The 21,618-nt window shown below is 53.0% G+C and overlaps 1 protein-coding gene across 2 annotated transcripts in view; it reads left to right on the top strand.

Moving 5' to 3' along the window:
• Positions 1 to 21,618, top strand: part of GRHL3 (grainyhead like transcription factor 3) — a 45,173-nt gene that overhangs the window by 15,081 nt on the left and 8,474 nt on the right. Inside the window, exons 3-16 of one of the 2 annotated variants that reach the window (XM_004025173.4) lie at positions 180 to 241; positions 2,058 to 2,403; positions 2,654 to 2,727; positions 3,212 to 3,365; positions 3,568 to 3,679; positions 5,259 to 5,353; positions 7,705 to 7,863; positions 8,284 to 8,362; positions 8,482 to 8,615; positions 10,476 to 10,510; positions 12,233 to 12,321; positions 13,148 to 13,233; positions 15,740 to 15,804; positions 20,104 to 21,053. In XM_004025173.4, coding sequence (XP_004025222.1) covers positions 180 to 241; positions 2,058 to 2,403; positions 2,654 to 2,727; positions 3,212 to 3,365; positions 3,568 to 3,679; positions 5,259 to 5,353; positions 7,705 to 7,863; positions 8,284 to 8,362; positions 8,482 to 8,615; positions 10,476 to 10,510; positions 12,233 to 12,321; positions 13,148 to 13,233; positions 15,740 to 15,804; positions 20,104 to 20,218 — 1,605 coding nt within the window. In that variant the 3' untranslated portion in view covers positions 20,219 to 21,053. Of the gene's footprint in view, positions 1 to 179; positions 242 to 2,057; positions 2,404 to 2,653; positions 2,728 to 3,211; positions 3,366 to 3,567; positions 3,680 to 5,258; positions 5,354 to 7,704; positions 7,864 to 8,283; positions 8,363 to 8,481; positions 8,616 to 10,475; positions 10,511 to 12,232; positions 12,322 to 13,147; positions 13,234 to 15,739; positions 15,805 to 20,103; positions 21,054 to 21,618 lie in introns of those variants that run through there. The other variant, XM_063701690.1, reaches the window with a different exon arrangement.

The raw sequence follows: 21,618 nt of genomic DNA, 5'->3' as shown, positions 1-21,618 counted from the left end.
TTACCTCCCACTCCCATGTGATTATGGGAACTACGATTCAAGATGAGATTTGGGTGGGGACACAGCCGAACCATATCACCAAAGTTACTCCCCTGCCTGGCCAAAGCTGCAGGAGGGGATTGAGGCTCCTACCAGCAGAAGCTTAGCCATGCATAAATCCTTCCTTTCTCTCTTCTCAGGGTCCCAAGGAGAAGCGGATATTGTCCTCCAGCACTGGGGGCAGGAATGACCAAGGAAAGAGGTGAGGCTTGCCAACATCCTCTGCCTCTTTGCCCTTCCCCACCTCCACCTGGAGCCTCTTCCACACAGGTTTGACTTATCCATTAGGCACAGGAGGCACAGTGCTGAGGGCCCACAACACATTTTGGGATCCATGATAGTGTTTTCATTTATTTTAAAATTAAAAGAAAAAAATCAATATAATCCAACTTGGATTATATTCATCTTTATACCATTGTACTTACTAAAGATATTTTTAAATATTTTGGAAGAGGCCAGTGAAGGCAGAGCCTAGGGCTCGTGAAAGTCCTAATGAAACTCAGCTTGAAAACACACACACACACACACACACACACACACACACACACACACACACACACACCCCAGATGCCTATTGGCCATGTGGGCTGGAGTTTACTGAAAACAAACTTCAAAGCCTTAGTAATAGAAAAGCCCTGGGGGCAGCTTTTCTTTCTCAGCTTCAAAACCCTCTCCCCTGCAGCCCCACAGCCTCTGGGGGAGGGAGACCTGTGTTGGGGGAGGGAGACCTGTGTTGGGGGAGGGAGACCTGTGTTGGGGGAGGGAGACCTGTGTTGGGGGAGGGACATCTGAGTTCCCATACTTCTTCCCCTGGCATTAGTGCCCCAGGGCATTGACATTCCTTTCCTTTAGAAAGTGGCCCAGGCCATGCTTAAGACTAGATGGGCACTGGAAAGACCTTGTCCCTCTTTCTCCACTTTCTCCTTCCTGGCCAATCAGGTGACTTCTCACAAATGACCCTGTAGGGCCTCTGCTGGGAAGCCTGTTGAAAAATTCAAACAGGCATTGCAGCTCATCTCATAACCCAGCCTGGGCCTGCAGCTGGCTCAGGGCCAGTCCCCTCCACTGCCAGGAACAGTAGGTTTGGGTACATGGGGACCTTTCTCAAAACTAATTTTTTTTTTTTTTTTTGAGACGGGAGTCTCGCTCTGTTGCCCAGGCTGGAGTGCAGTGGCGCGGTCTTGGCTCACTGCAAGCTCTGTCTCCCGGGTTCAAGCCATTCTCCCGCCTCAGCCTCCTGAGCAGCTGGGACTACAGGCTCCCGCCACCTCGCCTGGCTAATATTTTGTATTTTTAGTAGAGATGGGGTTTCACCATATTAGCCAGGATGGTCTCGATCTCCTGACCTCATGATCTGCCCGCCTCGGCCTCCCTAAGAGCTGGGATTACAGGTGTGAGCCACCACGCTCTGCCACTCAAAACTAATTTTTAAAAATATCATTAGCTCTTCTGATTACAAAAGCAACACCAGTCTCTTGCAAAAGATTCAAACTCTTCAGAAATGTATAAAGTAAAAAAAAAATTCCTCTAATCCTGTACCCCTCTCCTGCTTAACAGTTTGGGGTACATCCTTCCAGATCTTTTTCTAAACATGTGTTAACTGTACTCACAGATACACGTTTCTCCCACCCTCCCCACTTTGTACACACCCCGCTAGGGTTGACTCAATACAGTTGTTTTGAAGTAGGGACATTTTGACACAGAGACATTTGACTTTGGCTAAAAATAAATGACTAAACTTTCAGGGTTTTTTGTGTTTTTTTTTAAATAAGTACTGTAATGGATAAAACAGATGTTGCTCCCTTAACCCTGAGCCTGTGCTTGGTTCCATTCTCAGCACTTCCCTGCTCATCCCTGTGGCCAATTGGGCTGCTACAGTGTCTTATTTCGTGCATGTTGGATGGGCCTAAACATTACACTGGATCAAAGGCCAGTGTGTCAGTTGCCTTCCACTCTAGCCAAAGGCCCCCCTTTACCCCCAGAGAGAAGTACACTCAGCCCCTTTTCTTTCTCCCCAGGTACTACCATGGCATGGAATATGAGACGGACCTCACCCCCCTTGAAAGCCCAACACACCTCATGAAATTCCTGACAGAGAACGTGTCTGGAACCCCAGAGTACCCAGATTTGCTCAAGAAGAATAACCTGATGAGCTTGGAGGGGGCCTTGCCCACCCCTGGCAAGGCAGCTCCCCTCCCTGCAGGCCCCAGCAAGCTGGAGGCCGGCTCTGTGGACAGCTACCTGTTGCCCACCAGTGATATGTATGATAATGGCTCCCTCAACTCCTTGTTTGAGAGCATTCATGGGGTGCCGCCCACACAGCGCTGGCAGCCAGACAGCACCTTCAAAGATGACCCACAGGAGGTGAGGGCGCATCCTCGCTCCCCTATAGCATAGATATGTGTGTGCATGTACAGAATGAGAGAAGATAGTGAACAGATCAGAGCTTTGGAATCCATGGGGGAAAGCATCCTAGAGCTGAGACGGGATTGCCATGTACTATTGTCCAAGTTGTACACTGTACAACCTGCATAGCTGTAATGCACAGCCCTGGGCTGAGGCTTCCCAGAGTGAATGTGAGCATTTATTCTCTTGGGGCTGTGTTTCTCTGCAGTCGATGCTCTTCCCAGATATCCTGAAAACCTCCCCGGAACCCCCATGCCCAGAGGACTACCCCAGCCTCAAAAGGTAACTTGGTCTCCCTGGACCCTCAGACACCTGGGCAGTAGGCAGGAGGCTGCAGACAGAGCCCCACACTGTCCCCAGAGCATAGCAGGCACAATCAATTAATGAGAAGTGGGGGATGAAGGCAGATAGATAGAGGGAGACAGAATGATTCCCACATCCTGTCCCCAGGCTGTGATAGGGAGCTCAGAACTTGTACCTTATCAGAAAACTGAGGTTCTTTTATCCTTAGTTTTCCCTGGTTTTGTCACCCCTCAAGGTTCTCTCTAATTTTCATTGGGCCCTCATTATTCAGCAGGACTGTGGCTCAACAAAGCCATTAAATAGAACCCCCAAATTGAGGAAACTGGGGCCCAAGGAAGTAAGGTTATTTTCCAAGGTCAAACAGCAAGTCTGTAACATAGCCTCAGGCTTCCTGCCCCACTGCCCTCTAGGAGACTTCCTGCCTGGGAGCCCAGCCTCACTGTCCTCTCCCTCCTCCCTGCAGTGACTTTGAATACACCCTGGGCTCCCCCAAAGCCATCCACATCAAGTCAGGCGAGTCACCCATGGCCTACCTCAACAAAGGCCAGTTCTACCCCGTCACCCTGCGGACCCCAGCAGGTGGCAAAGGCCTTGCCTTGTCCTCCAACAAAGTCAAGGTGCGTTGGCCTGGAGCAGCTTCAGAAGGGGTGGAATGGGGCAAGATATACCTCCTCCTTGGGTTAGCCACAGACCCTGGGGAAAGGCTGTTTGATAACAGCCCATTGCCACAGGGTTGGGGAAACTGAGGCAAAAGGGCAGGCCATTGGACCCAGGCTCTAGGAAGAGGCTGGGAGTGACTGTGACCAACTGTGCTTGCAGAGTGTGGTGATGGTTGTCTTCGACAATGAGAAGGTCCCAGTAGAGCAGCTGCGCTTCTGGAAGCACTGGCATTCCCGGCAACCCACTGCCAAGCAGCGGGTCATTGACGTGGGTGAGAGCCTTCTCAAGCCTCCATTCCAGCTCCTCTCTCTCTCCCCACCCCCGCATCAATCAGGCCTTTTTCTTACTCACCCCTGTTTCCCTACCTGGCTCTGACCTCTGTCTCCAGGTCAAACACTGTGGGGTTTGCAAGGATTTGCATCTGTTGACTAGAAGTTGTGGCGTCTTTTCTGTATTGCTTTGGGATAAACAGGGCCCTGGGGACCCTAGCAGTGTGAGATAAATAGGCTCCTGCGATGCTGGCCTGTTTGTCTCCATCAGGAGGCTGATGAAGACACAAATGCACAAGATAAAGTGCAGGCAGCAGGTTCGGAAGGCCTGAGGCACAGCACAGGACGTTCAGCTTTTGGGAGCTGGGCGGGGGAAAGGCTCCCTGTGGGCGCCACCTGGTCCCCATCCCTAGCCCTGAAACAAGTGGGAGGCAGAGCCCGCCCTCAAGTCTTCAGCTTCTGGCTCCCTTACTCCCTTCCTGGCTGTGTGATCTATGTCACCTCACCTTCCTGAGCCTCAGTTTGTTCAACTCTCAAATGGGCTGAGGCCAGCTGCCTTGCCTGCTTACAATGCTGATTTCAGCTTAGCAGCTATGTGCCCTGGGGAACGTGATACACACGGGACTGTTTAATGACTTGTCCGAGAGGCTGGATAGCATAGCAGTGAGGAGCATGGGTTCAGGAGCCAGACAGATCTGAGCTTCAGCCCCTATTCTGCCTTTTATTAGCTGAGTGACCTTAGCCAAGTAACCAAACCTCTCTGAGCTTCGTTTTCCTCATATGTAAACTGAATACTCAAAGCATAGTTGTGAAGGATGAACTGAGGGCTTAGCATATTGTAAGTGTTGAAGAAATGGCACTTGCTAGTCCTACTACTTTTGCTACTGCTCTTACTCCCCCTATTACTGTTGTTATTACCATACTGCTGCTGCTGCTTCATCTGGGAGAAGTCCCAAATCACAGCCCTGGTGAAAAGTATAACCTCCACCCCCAACATGATGAGACTATTTGGCAAAGCTTGGGATTCCCTCTGGGGCTTTGGGCAGATCTGCTTCTCAGGCTGGACCTGTTTTCCCATCTGTAATCCAGGGCACAGGAATCCCTTTTCCTCCCTGGATTGAAGTGTGGTTCTTGGGGAAAAGAATGTATGCCCCTGCCAAGAGTGAGGCCCAGTTTTTTTTTGTTTTTGTTTTTGTTTTTTTTTTTTGAGACAGAGTCTCGCTCTCTCACCCAGGCTAGAGTGCAGTGGCACGATCTCGGCTCACTGCAACCTCTGCCTTCCAGGTTTACTTATGCCATTCTCCTGCCTCAGCCTCCCGAGTAGCTGAGACTACAGGTGCCTGCCACCATGCCCGGCTAATTTTTTGTATTTTTAGTAGAAACAGGGTTTCACCGTGTTAGCCAGGATGGTCTTCATCTCCTGACCTTGTGATCCCCCTGCCTCAGCCTCCCAAAGTGCTGGGATTACAGGCGTGAGACACCACGCCCGGCCGAGTGAGGCCCAGTTTTTAATGCCTTCCTCCTCAAGTGGTCCCAGATCCCTTCCTTCCTGATTCTCCTTCTGGTCTCCTGTGGTTTCAGCTGACTGCAAAGAAAACTTCAACACTGTGGAGCACATTGAGGAGGTGGCCTATAATGCACTGTCCTTTGTGTGGAACGTGAATGAAGAGGCCAAGGTCAGTGCTGAGGGCAGTGGCTGGGATGGGACTGGGCTGCCTGGAAGTCCCTATTCTGGGGTAGAGGTTTTCTTGCACCTAGGATAGTGTCATTTGCTCCGACGAGGGCACTCATGGAGGATGCAGGATGCAGTGTAGTATGGAAGCTTGGGCTTTGGAGCCAGGCAGGCTGGGTCCGCATCCCACCCTTCCACCTATTGGTCCAAAGTGTGACTTTGGACCAGTGCCTTAGTCCCTCTGAGCCTAAGTTGTTTTGACTATAAAATAGGAGTGGCATCATAGCACCAACTGGTAGGTTGTAGTGAGGAGCAGGTGAGATAAGTAAAAGGTAGAGCACACACCTGGCCCAAAAGTGGCAACTGTTGATATTACTCCAGTCCACCCATTTACTAGATGGGAAAACTGAGCCTTTTGCATGGTCACACAGCAAGCCACTGGGGGCACCCAGGTTTCCTGACTTCTTGGCCAGCGCAGAATGTCGCATGCAGGAGAAATGCGAAGGAGTCCGGTGAATGAGGGCTCGAATCCCAGTTATCTCACTTCTCTGAGCCTGTAAAAATGAGAACAGTAACCTGCCTGCTAGGATTGGAGTGCAGAGCCCACAAGATCATGCATGTCTACAAACCAGAGAGGCCTGAGAGATGGAGCCTCTGGTGATGTTTTCATGCCAGTAGTTAAGCCATTAAGATTCTTCCAGCCTTAGTGCTTGAGCCCAGCCGCGGGCTTGCCATGTGCTCATGGGCCTTGCTGTGTCTTGGTTTGCTGTTTAGAGAGCCAGCATGGTGGAGAGGCACTAGTGTGGGAGTGAGGAGCTGAGCACCTTCGGCCTGTCCCTTCCCCTCCCTGGACCAGGCTTACCTCACTCAGCAGGGTCAGGTCCAGCTCATCTCAGGGGCATTTCTGGCCTGGAGAGGCTGGGGAGCTAACCCCTGCCTCCCCGCCTGCCTCCAGGAATGGCCAGGCTGCCTGGAGAAGATGGAGGTGCAGGAGCTCAGAAAACACAAAGGGAGCACAAAGGCAGGGATTATTATTATTCAGACTGGCACCGGGCTGGAGGAGGAGCTGGGGCCTCGGGTTCAGGGAGTGGGGAGTTTCGTGGGAAGGGAGAGATGGGTTTCGGTGGGGATTTTCTCACAGCCTTTTAAGCCCCCAGGCTTGGGTCTTTCTCAGGTGCGAGCTGGGCGGGGGCTGCATGAGGGCAGAGCTGGCTGAGGGGGAGGTATGTCTGGCATGTGCCTGGGGGCCTGGTCTGCACAGCCAGGGAAAGAAGGGGGTCTGCTCAGACACACCCCCCCACATCCTGTTTGCATCAGGGTCATTTCCAAAGGAAATGTTCCAAAGACCAGGGGCCAGCCTGCATGGGGGGACCGGGGTTCCCATGGAGCCCCAGAGGAGGACAATCACCAGGTGACCTTGCCAGGGTTTGCCCAGCGGAGACTGACCCCAGGCGACCATCAGTTGGGCATAGGCTTTGGGATGAGACTTCCAGCTGTCCGTCTCATGGCAACGGTTATAACATATCAAGCCTACACACCCCACAGCCACACGAGATAGGTTTCATTATCCTTATTCTGCAGACAAGGAAACCGAGGCTCAGTGAGGTGAAAGGATTTGTCTGAAGCCGTATATGGCTAGTGAGCAGCAGAGCCCAGCTTCCCGCAGCAGGTGTGGGCAGCCCCTCCTCCAGACTCACTTTGTTATGCCCTACGCCTGACTCCCTAGGGGAACGGCAGCAATTATAGCCCTGCTCAGAGCATCTGTTTCCCCGGCTGTAAGATGGGGTGACTAGGACGCTCCCTTGCTGTATGTGGGGTGGGATCAAATCAGCTGAAAGAACCTCTCACTAGAGGGTCCTGCTATGGCAGGAGTGGGTGGTTGGGGTGGAGAGGGGCTGTGTCTCTGGGCCAGCAGGAAAGTGGTCTCCTTGTGCTGGGGACAGGGGACTCAGCCCTTTTCCACCTCCTTGTCCTGAGTTGCAGAAAAACGAGGCTCTGGATCTTAAGCTCCTATAGGACTCTTGACAACCCCCCCAGTCTCCACCCCTTGGGCTGCCCTTGGCAGTCTAGCGGAAACTGTACCAACAGCGGTGAAGAGCCTGGGCTGTGAGTCTGGGTTCAAACCCCTGCTGCACCACACACTGCCCGTGTCACCTCGGGAAAGTTTCCCCACCTCTCTGAGCATCGGCTTCCCTATCTGTGAAAGAGGAGTGCTGATGTTTGCCTTCTAAGGACCTAGTGAGGCTTAAGGGTGAGCAGCAGGCACACAGAAGGCTAGAAATACAGAATCACTGTGGGATGGTGGGGCTGGCCACCTGGGCAGGCCACTTACCCAGCGGCCCCCTCTGTCTCCAGGTGTTCATCGGCGTAAACTGTCTGAGCACAGACTTTTCCTCACAAAAGGGGGTGAAGGGTGTCCCCCTGAACCTGCAGATTGACACCTATGACTGTGGCTTGGGCACTGAGCGCCTGGTACACCGTGCTGTCTGCCAGATCAAGATCTTCTGTGACAAGGTGGCTGGACTGGGCAGACCCTATACTGGGTCCCGGGGAGGTAGAAGGGCCAAACCCTGACCCGTGCATCCTCCTAGCCTCTCTGGGTTGTCTGTCTCTCTCTGTTTTTCTATCCCTTCTCCTCCTTCCCCTCTCCTCCTCCACCCCCACTCCTCCATCTCTCTGTCTCTCTGAGTTTCTTCTTTTCTGTCTTCTGTCTGTCCGCCTCTCTCATGGCCTGTACTGACCTCAGGCAAGCAGGGCCAGGCCCCACTTGCCAGGCTGGGCAAGGTAAGTGCTGGTACCTTCCCATTTCCTGGTCTTGTTCTGGAAAAAAGAAGGACCAGAAGCTTGGCCCCTATTTAAGATGCAAAGCAGCAGCTGTGAAAGTAGCTAGCCCCTCCCAGGCCCTTGGTGACCCTCTCTCCTTCTCCCCTGCAGGGAGCTGAGAGGAAGATGCGCGATGACGAGCGGAAGCAGTTCCGGAGGAAGGTCAAGTGCCCTGACTCCAGCAACAGTGGTCAGTGGGGATCCAGGGCCTGGGTGGGCTCGGCTGGCGTGAAGGGGAGAAGGAGACCAGAGGTGGGAGGGACTTGAGTGGAGGGACCTCGGGGCACATTGGCTTCCTTCTCCCATCAGGCGTCAAGGGCTGCCTGCTGTCGGGCTTCAGGGGCAATGAGACGACCTACCTTCGGCCAGAGACTGACCTGGAGACGCCACCCGTGCTGTTCATCCCCAATGTGCACTTCTCCAGCCTGCAGCGCTCTGGAGGGGTGAGGCCAGGGCTGGGGTCTCGGGAAGGAGCCGAGAGAGGGTCCTGGCTCCTAGGTGGGGCCTGCCTTAGCACAGATCAGTGGGGAGCAGCCTGCCCCTCAGCCAGTTTCAAGACCTTTATTGAATCATAGGGGTTTAAACATGTATATATGGTCCTATAGCTTCAGTGACCTATTGTATTGAAGAGAAGAATGTTATGAAGAAACAGATTTTGTAACCATTAAAACGTTCATGCTTAGGGCACACAAAGAGGAGGCTTCTGATATCTGACCCCAAATTTGATTGTAGCCCCATGGAATTCTCACGGCAGCACTTGTGGTGCTCACTGTGTGCCAGGTGCGGCTCTGAGCGCTTCCCAGGCATCACCGTCCTTACCCTTCTCTACAGCCCTGGGAAGTCAATAATAATATCTCCCTGGATATGTGGGGTAGAAACGGAGGCACAGAGAAGTTAAGAAACCTCCTGAGATTGCACAGCTAGTAAGTGGCAGAGCCAGGATCTGGACTGAGGCACCTGTTCAGAATCCACACCTTTCCCCACTAGCTGCTCCACCTCTCAAGCAGCCGGGACTGAGCGCCTGGCAGCCAGGAGTGGGCTGGGTTCCCTGTTACAGCTGTCCTCCGAGAGACTGCACCTACCCCCTTTTCCAGGCACGGTCCCACAACAATTCAGTGGCAGGGTCAAGACCCCAGAGCCTGTCTCCTAGTGCGCGCTTCCATACTGGAGAGTCTGAGCACTTCCTTCCTTTAAGGGTACAGCTCCGCACTGTTTCTTCAGGAATATTTATACAAACGGACCTCGGTGTACAAGGCATGTTTAGTGTATTGACTTAGGACAATGAGGTGTAGACAGTGGCGCTGAGAAGAGCGGCCAGTGCTGACAGAGCTTGGCACAGGCGCAGAGCACTGTCTGCGTCCCTCTTCTCTCTGCCATCTTGGGAGCTGCGCTGTGGCCCCGCAGCACAGGCGGCTGTGTGAACCTGTTCTCTCTTGGCTCTCCTCACTCTCTCACCAACTAGAGGCCCTCAGTAAGGAGATGACCACTCAGGGTGAAGGCCCCTGTGGCTAGGTTGACAGTCAACCTGTGGGGGTTGAGGGTGGGCCAGTCTCCACACCTGTGAGCCTGGGAGAGGGGAAGCCCAGGGCAATAGCCAACAGAGAGCCTGAGTTTGAACCCCAACTCTGCCTCCTGCCGGGCGTGTCATCTCTAGAGCTCTCTGCTCTCTCTAGGCCTCAGCTTCTTACCTCACAAGACTGACTGATGCCTGCCCCACACCGCACAGTGCCAGGCACACTGTAGGGTCCAAGAAGAGGGCCTCTGGCCAGGCTTAGTGGCACACACCTGTAATCCCAGCTACTTGGGAGGCTGAGGCCGCAGGATTGCTTCAGCCCAGGAGGTCGAGGCTGCAGTGAGCTGTGAGGGTGGGACTGCACTCCAGCCTGGGAGACTCTTTCCCCCTAGGAAAAAAAAAAAAAAAGGCCTCTTGCCCTTGCTCCCTTGGCCCTCAGCTCCAACTGCCTAGTTACCGGCCGCAGGACCATCTGCAATTCCCAGCCCTTCTGGGCATGCTGGGGCCCAGGTGGGGCTCAGTGTGACTCTGCTCTGACAACATGGCTTTAGCACCTCCTGTGTGTTCATTGAGTCCTTGACCCATCCAGCTCGGGCTGGGTGATTCCTTTCCACTCAACATCTTGGGTCACTTAAGGGCACTTGTCTGAGCAGAATGGGCTAGAAAGGCATTGTAACAGTATTCTCCCCACCTCCCACCAAAAATATTCCTCCCAGAGAGCCTCCAGCAGCCAGGGGCCCCTCTTATTTTCCTGCGTGTAATGGAAAATGTCTTTTTCACTTCATTGCAGGCAGCCCCCTCGGCAGGACCCAGCAGCTCCAACAGGTATGGAGAGCAACAACCACACACCTCCCTCCACACCTGTGCCCCCTCCACACCTGTGCCCCCTCCACACCTGTGCCCCTCCACACCTGTGCCCCCGCCACACCTGTGCCCCCTCCACACCTGTGCCCCTCCACACCTGTGCCTCCGCCACACCTGTGCCCGTCCACACCTGTGCCCCCGCCACACCTGTGCCCCTCCACACCTGTGCCCCCCCACACCTGTGCCCCCTCCACACCTGTGCCCCCTCCACACCTGTGCCCCTCCACACCTGTGCCCCCGCCACACCTGTGCCCCCGCCACACCTGTGCCCCTCCACACCTGTGCCCCCTCCACACCTGTGCCCCTCCACACCTGTGCCCCCTCCACACCTGTGCCCCGCCACACCTGTGCCCCTCCACACCTGTGCCCCTCCACACCTGTGCCCCCTCCACACCTGTGCCCCCTCCATACCTGTGCCCCCGCCACACCTGTACCCCCTCTACACCTGTGCCCTCTGTACCATGCCCACTGTACCATGCCCATTGCCCCCAGCCTGCTTTTCTCCCTGTTTCTTGCAAGCTAGGGTGTGGGGCCAGAGGAGGAAGCCACCAGCTTCTGCCCCCAGCCCCCAAGCTAGATCCATGCTCCTTTCTCACTGAAACTGCCTGGGTTTTTATGGGTTTGTTTTATGTGAAAAGTTGGCGAATCTCTGGCGAGACACCCGCTTGTAAAAAGGGAAAGGAAAAGAGTCTGTGGTGGTGCAGATTCAGAGAGAAGAGGGAAGCTGTGCTGGAGGCTTAGGGGATGAAAACCCTCCATCTCCTTTCCCAACACACCCCCACTGGGGGGCCTAGCTGGGGCCGGCACCCCTTGACACTTTGGCCTAGGAAGGGCCTTTGTGTCCTCCCCTCTGTCAGTCACAGCCTTAGTGCCCTGAGCAGTCCCTTCACCTCTCTGAGCCTCAGCCTACACATTTGTCAGATGAGGAAAACAGCCTCAAGAGGGTGAGGAGGGCGGTGTGGATATGGAATCTTCGTAAGTGGGAAAGCACTTTATGAAGATCGTTTGCTGTTATGATCAGTTTCTTCCCTATGAACAAAATGTACTTTTCACTTGGTGCTTTCACCCCAAATTATGTCACTTGTCACCTCACAACAGCCTCAGAGTTAGGCAAGCAGGGTTATTGCCCTGCTTTATGGATGTGGAAACTGAGGCTCAGAGAAGTGAGGTGCCTGCTAGTCACACAGCTGTGAAAGTCACCGCAGCAGGACTGGAGCCCAAGCCTGTCTTACGCCAAAGCCCCCAGTCCTTCCACCCCCCACCGCCTCACATCTGACCTGATTTCTTTTAAAAAGGAATGATGATGATGACGATGAGTCCACATTTATTGAGGCCCTCCTGTGCGTCACAGTGTTCTAAGCGCAGTGAGCATGGTCTCCTGTGGCCTCACACCCCTCTATGAAGTATTGCTATCATTGCTTTCTCATCATCCCATTTTATACATGGGGTCACTGATGGGCTAAGGGACTCACCCAGGTCACACAGCTAGTGCGTGGCAGGGCTGGGATTCAAACCCAGGCAGTCCAACTCCAGACCTGCTGCTTTACCCCCACTGTCCCTCTGCTTTGCATCCACCCTTGTGTTTTCTTCCCCATTTCTAGGGCCCCTGGAGGCCCAGCAGGGTCCTTCAGCCTCTAGGGGTCCCCAAGTTTCTCACAAGCTCCCCCACTGCCATCCCCACAGGCTGCCTCTGAAGCGTACCTGCTCGCCCTTCACTGAGGAGTTTGAGCCTCTGCCCTCCAAGCAGGCCAAGGAAGACGACCTTCAGAGAGGTGACCTCCCGCCCTCCTCATTTACTCACCGAGCCCACCCCAGCTCCCACCTCCCTCATGGGCTTTCCCAAAGCATCCTTGGGGTGGGGCACGAGGTGCTGCCTTACCCCTTGGAGCTAGGTTTAGGTCAAGACTTGGGGGTGGGGGTAAGGAGGGAACCTCAGGCCGCTTGGAGAGACCACCACAGGACTGGCGGCTTCTGTCTCCTGACCTCGTGTGGACGTGGGAGTCCTGGGCAGCTGGCATAGTCAGCAGGCTGCTTATGCTGGGCGAGTCCCCCCTCTCCCACTTTTTCTAATGGGGAGTGGGAGAAGGGTGGGGTTTTGATGTCTGGCTTTCTTGCTTTGACCGTCTAAATCTGTTACTTCCTCGGGGTGGGGAACAAGCCCAAACCTCTGGGGGCTGTAGCTGGCCATCAGGAAGAAACCAACTAGCAGCCAAGCTCAAAAGCTTCCAGCAGCCATGAATCGAGCTTTGCGTGGCACCTCGTGTTTCCAGACACTGCCATCAATTCCCACAATGACTCTACGAAACAGCGGACAGAGCCTCCATTTTACATGCAAATAAAATCAGGCTCCGTGATGTTAAAATCACGTTTGCAAGGTCACCTGGCTGGCAGGTAGTAGAGCAGGGGTTCAGACACCCCCACATAAGCACAGCTTAAGAAGGTGCATGGGAATCTGCAGAGCCGGCCAAAGGGCCTCCCAGCTGGGCAAAGACCCTCAGCAGAAGTCAATCTTCAAGTAACGTTTTCAGATTCCCCAGCCCCTGAGATGATCCTGTTCACATTATCTTCCTTGCACTCAAGCTGGCCCTTGCTTTTCAGTTCTGCTGTATGTGCGGAGGGAGACTGAAGAGGTGTTTGACGCGCTCATGTTGAAGACCCCAGACCTGAAGGGGCTGAGGAATGCGGTAAGCTGCCTGTGGACCCCGCCCACCATGGCAGACCCCCTCTAGGCTCCGGTCCCCACTCCTCACCACGCAGTTCTGATTTCCCACAGGAGGGAACCTTGGCATGCCGGTGGCCTACCCGTCCCACCCTGTTCAGGGGGCCTGAGGGGCCCTGCCGGTGGGGGTGTGCCTCTGCGATGTTATCTCCCAGCCAGAACCCTGACTCCACCCTGGGAGTCGCACACACCATAAATCCTCCTTAATCTGATGGCTGCTGTCTGACAGGCCAGGGTTTTTTGTTGGCTTTGCAAACCTGTTTCTGTTTTAATGGGAATGGAACCCAAAAAGGCCAGGCCCCAGAGACGCTCTCTTTTTCTTTCCCAGGGGGCCTCATTCTGCCTGCTTGTGGTTGGCTGGGGGGCCACTGGCTGGGGTAGCTGAAGGCAATGTCTGTGCAAGGAGACCTTCCCCAGCCCCCCAAACCACCAGAGAGTGGGCAAAACAGCCCAGTCCTGAATAAAACCCATAGCCAGCTTTGTGGCTCCAGCAAAAACTAAGCAAACACAGCCTCCACCAGGGTCAGCTGCGGCTGAAGGTGGAACCACTCGGAAAAGCCAGATGGTGTCAAGATTTCAGGCTGGCGGAGTGAAAATGGCATCAAATAGTAACACTAGCTGACCTTTATTGAAGGCCCACTACGTGCCAGGCAGTTGGTCAGACATGCCGCCTGCACTGGCTCATCATGTGCCCTTAACAACCCTGAAAAGTGGGTACTATTCGTATCTCCTCATTTCCCGCAAGGACACAGCCTCCGAGAGGTCAGGTGACTTGCCAGGGTTACTCAGCTCCAGGTGACAGAGCCGGGATGCCAGCCCAGGCTCTCCTCATGCTACTCGGCTGCTTGTTCTCTTTACGCATCGTCAGCCCTGCTTGGCATCAGCCCCAGGAAGTTGGGCTCACAAAAGACCATTAATATCACCTAAATATAGACTCAGAGGCTTTGGGTTGGACAATACCTTAAAGGGTCAGCTCCCCATCTAGTGCCTGCACTCCCTCTCTCCAGCAGCGCTTCCAAGCTGGTGCCCACTTTTGACCTGTGTACCTCCAGGAATGGAGAGTTTACTACCTATGGGGCAGCCCATGGTGTCTTTGTCCAATTTGTCCAATTTATGGTGAGAGAGTTCCTGAGTTCTTCCTTAGATTGACTTGAGATCTTCTTCCTGGTAGCTTTCAGTCACATCATCATTAAAAGAAATAGTCGTCTAAGAACTCTTCTTGCCAGCAGGAATCTCTGTTAGGGTAGAGAATAACTGAGAAGCTGAACCTGATCCTTTTTCTAAAATGCCCAGAGAGGATGACCTCCACCTGAAACCCAGGACCTGAGGTTTGCTGCAGCTTCTAGGCAGCTAGTACTAATCAACGCCAACGTCTTCCAGAGCTGTTTCCCTGGGACAGGCACTGGGCTGAGCCCTTTACACAATCGTCTCAGTTCGTGTGCAGAACCACAGTGTGTGTACATCCTATTACTATGCCCATTTTACAAGTGAGGAAACCGAGGCTCAGAGAAGTAAGAGTGGCCTGTTCAAAGTTCTGCACGTCCAGATGGTGCAGCTGGGACCAGACTGGATGTGCCTGCCCCAGAGGAAACTTCAGAAGCTCTGGGGAGACAGGCTGACGCTGGCTGTGTGATCTCAGGCAGGTCACTCAACAAGCCTCTGACCCACAGTCTCCTCATGTAGGGAAGTAAGTTCCAACATTTTCGGATATGATGGAGTCAGTTAACCTGGGGTCTAGGCCTTGGGCGCGTGGCTTATGCTGTTTGAGCTCTGCATGCTCGCCCAACAAATGGGCTTAATAATTCCGGCCTAAAAGGGGGAGATGTCTGGGGTTTCCCCTGTCCCAGCAGGGCAAGCAGCATCCTCATTGTTCTGCTTCTGAAAAAAACAACACTGACCGCTTCTTCAGGGCTCAGTACGCGCCAGGAGCTGTCTTAAGTGTTTAATGTGGATCAATCCACTTAATTTTTTCAGCAACACTCTGAGGTGGGCACTGTTCCTGTCTCCACAGGTAGCTTGCACGAGGCCAGCCAGCTGGTACATGGGTGCACCCTCAGCGCTAGGACAGTTTCAATGTCTCATGGGCAAGTTCTGGGAAATGGTAGATGCTCTTCAGGATATTTTTCAGCCACTAAAAATGCTGCTTGACAAGTGTTTGTTGTGATATAGGAAGGCTTATACTAGGATGATAAGTAAAAAGATATATAAAACCATGTGGAACCTAAAAACATTTATACACACAACTGTACGTACACATGACCAAAAGATGGGAAGATGCACACCCAGATGTTAATGGTGTCTATCTCTGAGAAACAGGATTATAGATGATTGTAATTTTCTTCTTCATATTTGCCCACAATATGCATATGTTTTACTTTTGTAATCAGGAAGTAAAAAAAGTGATGGCATAAAAGACTTGTATAAATCTAGCGTGGGCAGCAGGCAATGAATCACCTGTCTTTTCCTTCCAGATCTCTGAGAAGTATGGGTTCCCTGAAGAGAACATTTACAAAGTCTACAAGAAATGCAAGCGAGGGTGAGTGCCTAGTTCACCCTCCCCCAGCTGGTTGCTCAGTGCTGAGCAATGTTTGTACTTGGCCTTTGTGGAGGGGCTGAGGGGATGTGGAGTTGGGGTGGAGAGCTCCCCAGCCAGGCCAAAGCCACTGGTCACCTCTCCATCTGCAGAGACCAGACGTGGGTCACAACTGGGAAGGATGGGAGTGGGAGACAAGTGGAAGGGTCGTTACATATATGACCTCCTGGGTAGGGTGGAGGGAGAAGTGGAGCGTCATGTGTCAGAAGACCCAGGTTCAAGGCCACTGGGAAACCAAGCCATTTGATTATAAAGATAATGATTATAGTGACCACCATCCCCTTGAGCACTCACTATGTGTCAGACACTAGGCTAAGCACACACTACTTAACTCTCACAGCCATACTAAGGGGTAAATACTATAGTCCTCATTTGACAGATAAGGAAACTGAGGCTCAGAGGTAATAAGCAGTGTTCAGGGGCAGGAGAAGTGGATCAAAGGCATGAGGCAGGCAGGCCCAACAAAGTTGTTACTGACAGAGCCGTAGGCAGGAAGGGAGTGGCTGGCGATGAATCTGGAAAAGGAGTTGTGATTGGGAGTCATTTTGAGGGAATCCAGCCAGGGATGCTCCACAGGCCTCCTCCATCTTTGCTAGACAGACTAGGCCAGGAATAAAGCTGTACCCTCCAGGGGGCAGGCAGTGCCTGGCTGCCTACCATGGGCTCCTGGGGACCAGAGTACCTTTGTTGTCTGCTCAGACAATCCCTTGGGAAAGGGAGGTAGGGTCACATGGTAACTGTCCTCCAGACATCAGTCCCCTGGTCAGAGCTAGTGAGCCTGTCCTCTGCAGCCCTTCCTGAGTAGGTGACTTCACCAGCCTGGCATAGGGCCCCCAGACAGTGAGGAATTGTCACTGCTGTTGCCAGCCCAGAGGCCCCAGAACCAGAGCCCTGGGAAATGCACTCCTAGCCCCTCTGCCCACCGCTCCAATCTGATCCTCTTGCTGTGGATAGTCTAACTCGAGCGACATTTGCTAGTAGCCCCTTGGAGGTGCTCAGCCACTTGCCCCGTGGCTACTGCAAGTGGATCTTCCTTTTTAGAAGACTTTGCAAAGCAAGGCAGGTTTTGTACTCAAGCTGAGTCCCCATCTCATCAGGCCTAGGGGCCTGGCCGCCTTCCTCACAGGCCCAGCCCTGCCTGCCTTCCTCCTCCTTGGTTCCTTCCTAGCCTTCCATAGAAGGCTGAGGGTGGGGGAAGGTGTCCATCCCTGCAGCCCCTGGGAAGGGGGTTTTTTTGGTTTTAGTTGCATGCATGTCTAGAGTTTTTCGTGTGTCTTTTTTTTCCAAGTTTTGGTTTCCAACTGAGTCTCACATGCTCTGTAGAGTGAAATCCACTTCACAGCAAAGGGCAGGCTCTGCTTTGCCCAGACAAGCCCAGCCCCACTCTTCCTTCAGCTCCAGTGCCCATGCCCCCTGGCTCCAGCCCCACCTGTGGCAGGCCTCCCTTACCAATCCCACTCCAGGCCAGGCTGTGTGATTGCATGGGGGGTGGGAGGGTGGGGTGTGCGTACAAGGATGTTCCCCAGCCCCACTGGCTGAGTTGCCAGAGGCTTCCCCTTAAGCCCCAGCCAGCTATTGAAATCATAATTCTAAAACCTTCCATTTATGGGGCACTTCCTACATGCCAGGCACTGGGCTGCATCACTCCCAAGCATCATCTCACTGACCCTTTGAGCTGGGTATGATTATCTCTGTTTGTACGTATGGGGAAACTGAGGTCTGCAGTAGTTACAAGGTCATGAGTTAGGAACTGGCAGAAGCATCCCGGACTTCTAAAGCCTGTACAGGCATCCACTCTTATCCTGCCTCCTGCTTGTTCCTCTAATCACTACGCAATGTGCAAATAAAGGATGCAGCCAGGCTGGCTAGTTTATTTGCCCAGCACCATAGCCAGGGCATCACTCAGCAGCCCTTCACAGGCACCCCACACACCCCCACGGCCATGAAAACATCAGCCCCAGGACTGTCTGAAATGTCTGAATGACAATGTTCCCCAAAATAGATCTTAGGAGAGGAGAGGCCAGGCTCATCTTCTGCCTGCCTCTGAGTCCTCATGTGAGAAACAGGAAATTCTGATCAAAGGCCTGGTTTATTTTCATAAAACCCTCCTGAAAGTCCTCTGGATGAAGGTGGATAGAGTCAGCTTTACAGGCCCCACTAAGTGCTGGCAGGATGAGCAAATACATTGTTTTTGCTGGCAGCTGGCCAGGGGTTTAACGTGACCCAGGACTGAAGACAGCTAGAAGGTGGCAAGTAACAAGAGGCCCACATTTGGTGACAGTGGTTCTGCCTCTCAGGGGCCCACTGTCATTGACTTTTGAGAAGAGGGGTCTGTGGGCCCATCTGGAAGCCCTCTTGTGCAGGTATGAGCAGGTGTGAGCTTGGCAGATGTAAGCAGGTGTGAGCTCAGGGCGCTGGAAGGCCCTGCTGGGGAGTGGGACAGATCCAGCCTTCCAGCTGGTACACATCAGTTACTTCACAGTGCCTGGCACCTAGAAGCACCCAATCAATGGCAAACAAAACAACCCTGATTTTGACAAAGGACCCACCCCTCTGCCCAGTTCTGGTCTCCCCTGGTCTGTTTCCGACCTCCAGTGCCCAAAGAGCCCTCTGTGAAATGAAGGAACTCCAGGCAGGACCCAAGAAAGGGGATTACACATTGATTACACACTGCCTATGATTACACGTTGGCAGTCAGCGCTCAAACCACTGACAGCCCAAGCCTGGATCTTCTTCCTGAGAGCGGCAGGGAGAGACAATTGGATGTGGGCCATGCCTTCGGGTCCATGTTGTCTCCATTGCCCTCGGGGGGTCCTCGTGCCTGCCGCTCCTGCGCCACTTCAAAGAACTCTCCCATAGCCCTGGATTTTGCCTTCCTTCTATCTGCTGCTTCTTAACTTGTATTTATAGGGCTTTGTTTCCTTCTAAAAATGATACAGTAGAAAGAGACAAAGGTTCAAATCCCAGCCCTGCCATCTATGAACTGTGTGACCTTAGACAAATAACTTTGTTTCTTTGAACCTCAGCTTCCCCATTTATGAACTGGGGTAATATGAGGATTCATCCTCCCAGTCCCTACTAGATTCAAAACTCCTGGAAGGCAGGAATGAGGTCTAATTCATCTCCATATGGTCCTTGTTTTTGAGCAAAGCCCTGCACATGGAAAGGCCTCAGTGAATATAGGGGATGAATGGGAAGATGACAGCAGGTGGGCAGGTGGATGGAGGATGGTGGATGGGTGGGGGTGTGGGTAGATGGTGCATGAGTGGGTAGATGGACGAGTAGATGCCAGGTAGGTGTGTGTGTGGGTGTGTAGTAGAGGGTGGATGGGGATGTGAATGGGTGGATGCATGGCAGATGGGGGTGTGTATGGGTGGGTAGATGGTGGATGGGGGTGTGGTTGGGTGGGTGGATGATGGATGGGGAGTGTGTGTATGTGAATGAATGGTGGATGGTGAATGTGTGGGTGGATATACCCAATTCCATTACATGCTCAGAAGACAGCAGGGAAGGGGCAAGGAGAAGGTTGATGTGATCAGCTCAAGTCACATCTTGGTGGGTCCTTCATCAGGAGCAGCTTCTAGAGGGCTGCTCTTTCTTTGGCATAAACAATGGCTCTGACTCCCTGCAGGGGCCCACAGCCATGAAGATTCTGTCTCTCTCAGGTTGACCCAGGTCCTTGCCTGGAGAATATGGGGAGAGAGTGGGCCTAGCCCCTCAAGTCTATCGGACAATCCTCCTGAGATTTCAGCTTCCTGGGAATGGAACTGGGAGGGGCTTATGTGGCACCTGCCTCTGGCTCAGGCATGCCTGAGGGACACATCCTAGCCTCTTGTTGAACCCAACCCACCACCCCTCCTGGGCTTGAACTCACACTTCATGTCCAAGTCCTCAATATGGTGACTAAGGGAGCACTGCGTCTCCCCCAGATCTACATACTAGTTGCTTGAGTGTCCATCCTCGGATGTACCAGGAGAGAGGCAATCCGGCGCAGTAGCTGTGAGTGTGGGGGCCAGCAGGCCTGGGTTGGGTTGTGGCTCGGCCACTGGGCATTGTGCAGTAAAGGAGACTGTGACTCCCTCACCTCGTGGGGTTGTTGTGAGGATCAGAGGGAAGGTTTGTGAGGTGCCTAAAATGTGGCAGGTACCCACTGGGTATGACCCATCACTCATCCTGGTCACTCAGAAGGCCTGAAAACAGGGCGCCTGCTGTGTTCCAACCACATCCCCTCTTCCATTCCAGAATCTTAGTCAACATGGACAACAACATCATTCAGCATTACAGCAACCACGTTGCCTTCCTGCTGGACATGGGGGAGCTGGACGGCAAAATTCAGATCATCCTTAAGGAGCTGTAAGGCCTCCCGAGCATCCAAACCCTCACGACCTGCAAGGGGCCAGCAGGGACGTGGCCCCACGCCACACACAACCTCTCCACATGCCTCAGTGCTGTTACTTGAATGCCTTCCCTGAGGGAAGAGGCCCTTGAGTCACAGACCCACAGACGTCAGGGCCAGGGAGAGACCTAGGGGGTCCCCTGGCCTGGATCCCCATGGTATGCTTGAATCTGCTCCCTGAACTTCCTGCCAGTGCCTCCCCGTACCCCAAAACAATGTCACCATGGTTACCACCTACCCAGAAGACTGTTCCCTCCTCCCAAGACCCTTGTCTGCAGTGGTGCTCCTGCAGGCTGCCCGTTAAGATGGTGGCGGCACAAGCTCCCTCCCGCAGCACCACGCCAGCTGGTGCGGCCCCCACTCTCTGTCTTCCTTCAACTTCAGACAAAGGATTTCTCAACCTTTGGTCAGTTAACTTGAAAACTCTTGATTTTCAGTGCAAATGACTTTTAAAAGACACTATATTGGAGTCTCTTTCTCAGACTTCCTCAGCGCAGGATGTAAATAGCACTAATGATTGACTGGAACAAAGTGACTGCTGTGTAAAACTACTGCCTTGCCACTCACTGTTGTATACATTTCTTATTTACGATTTTCATTTATGTTATATATATATATATAAATATATTGTATATATATGCAACATTTTGTATTTTTCATGGATATGTTTTTATCATTTCAAAAAATGTGTATTTCACATTTCTTGGACTTTTTTTAGCTGTTATTCAGTGATGCATTTTGTATACTCACGTGGTATTTAGTAATAAAAATCTATCTATGTATTACATCACATTACTTCACATGCTGCTCTCGTTCCTTTTGGGAGAGGCTGCTGGAAAGAGATGGCTACATTGGTCAGGGCCTCGCTCCTCTTTCTCCCTTTGCTCTGGCTCTGTGCGGAGAACGGGTTGCCCTGGACTTGAAGGATGCTGGGACGTGCAGGGCACCGGTGGAGCAGAGGTGCCCCCTCTGGAAGGCAGCAGATTCCTGATGCCCAGATGTTTGTGTTTGAATGTTACAGCCTCGGGATCATTGACTCTGCAGAGAAAGTCCTGGGAAGGGTGTAGAATGAGCTTGAAGAGGACCTCACAGCTGAGGCCATCAGGCAGCACCCAAGGCTGGGAGCCACATGACCTGAGTCTTGTGCCAGCTCTGCGCCTACTCTCTAGGCCAAGCCACATTCCCTGCAGCCAGCTCCTACAGCTCACAGAAGCAATTGCAGGCATATCTTCCCAACTCTGAAGGAGTGTGGTCATGTTGGCACATTGAAATCAGCCATGGTGACAGTCAGAAATTGACAAATGCTACAAATCAAGGCCTTTATTTTCCTTAGAGAACAAATCACAGATTCAGGCTTGCTT

The sequence above is a fragment of the Gorilla gorilla genome, chromosome 1 (assembly GCF_029281585.2).
Source record: "Gorilla gorilla gorilla isolate KB3781 chromosome 1, NHGRI_mGorGor1-v2.1_pri, whole genome shotgun sequence".
In the NCBI taxonomy this organism is placed as follows: Eukaryota; Metazoa; Chordata; class Mammalia; order Primates; family Hominidae; genus Gorilla; species Gorilla gorilla.
Note: the sequence above shows the minus strand (reverse complement) of the source record. Positions and strands in the feature narration are given on the sequence as shown.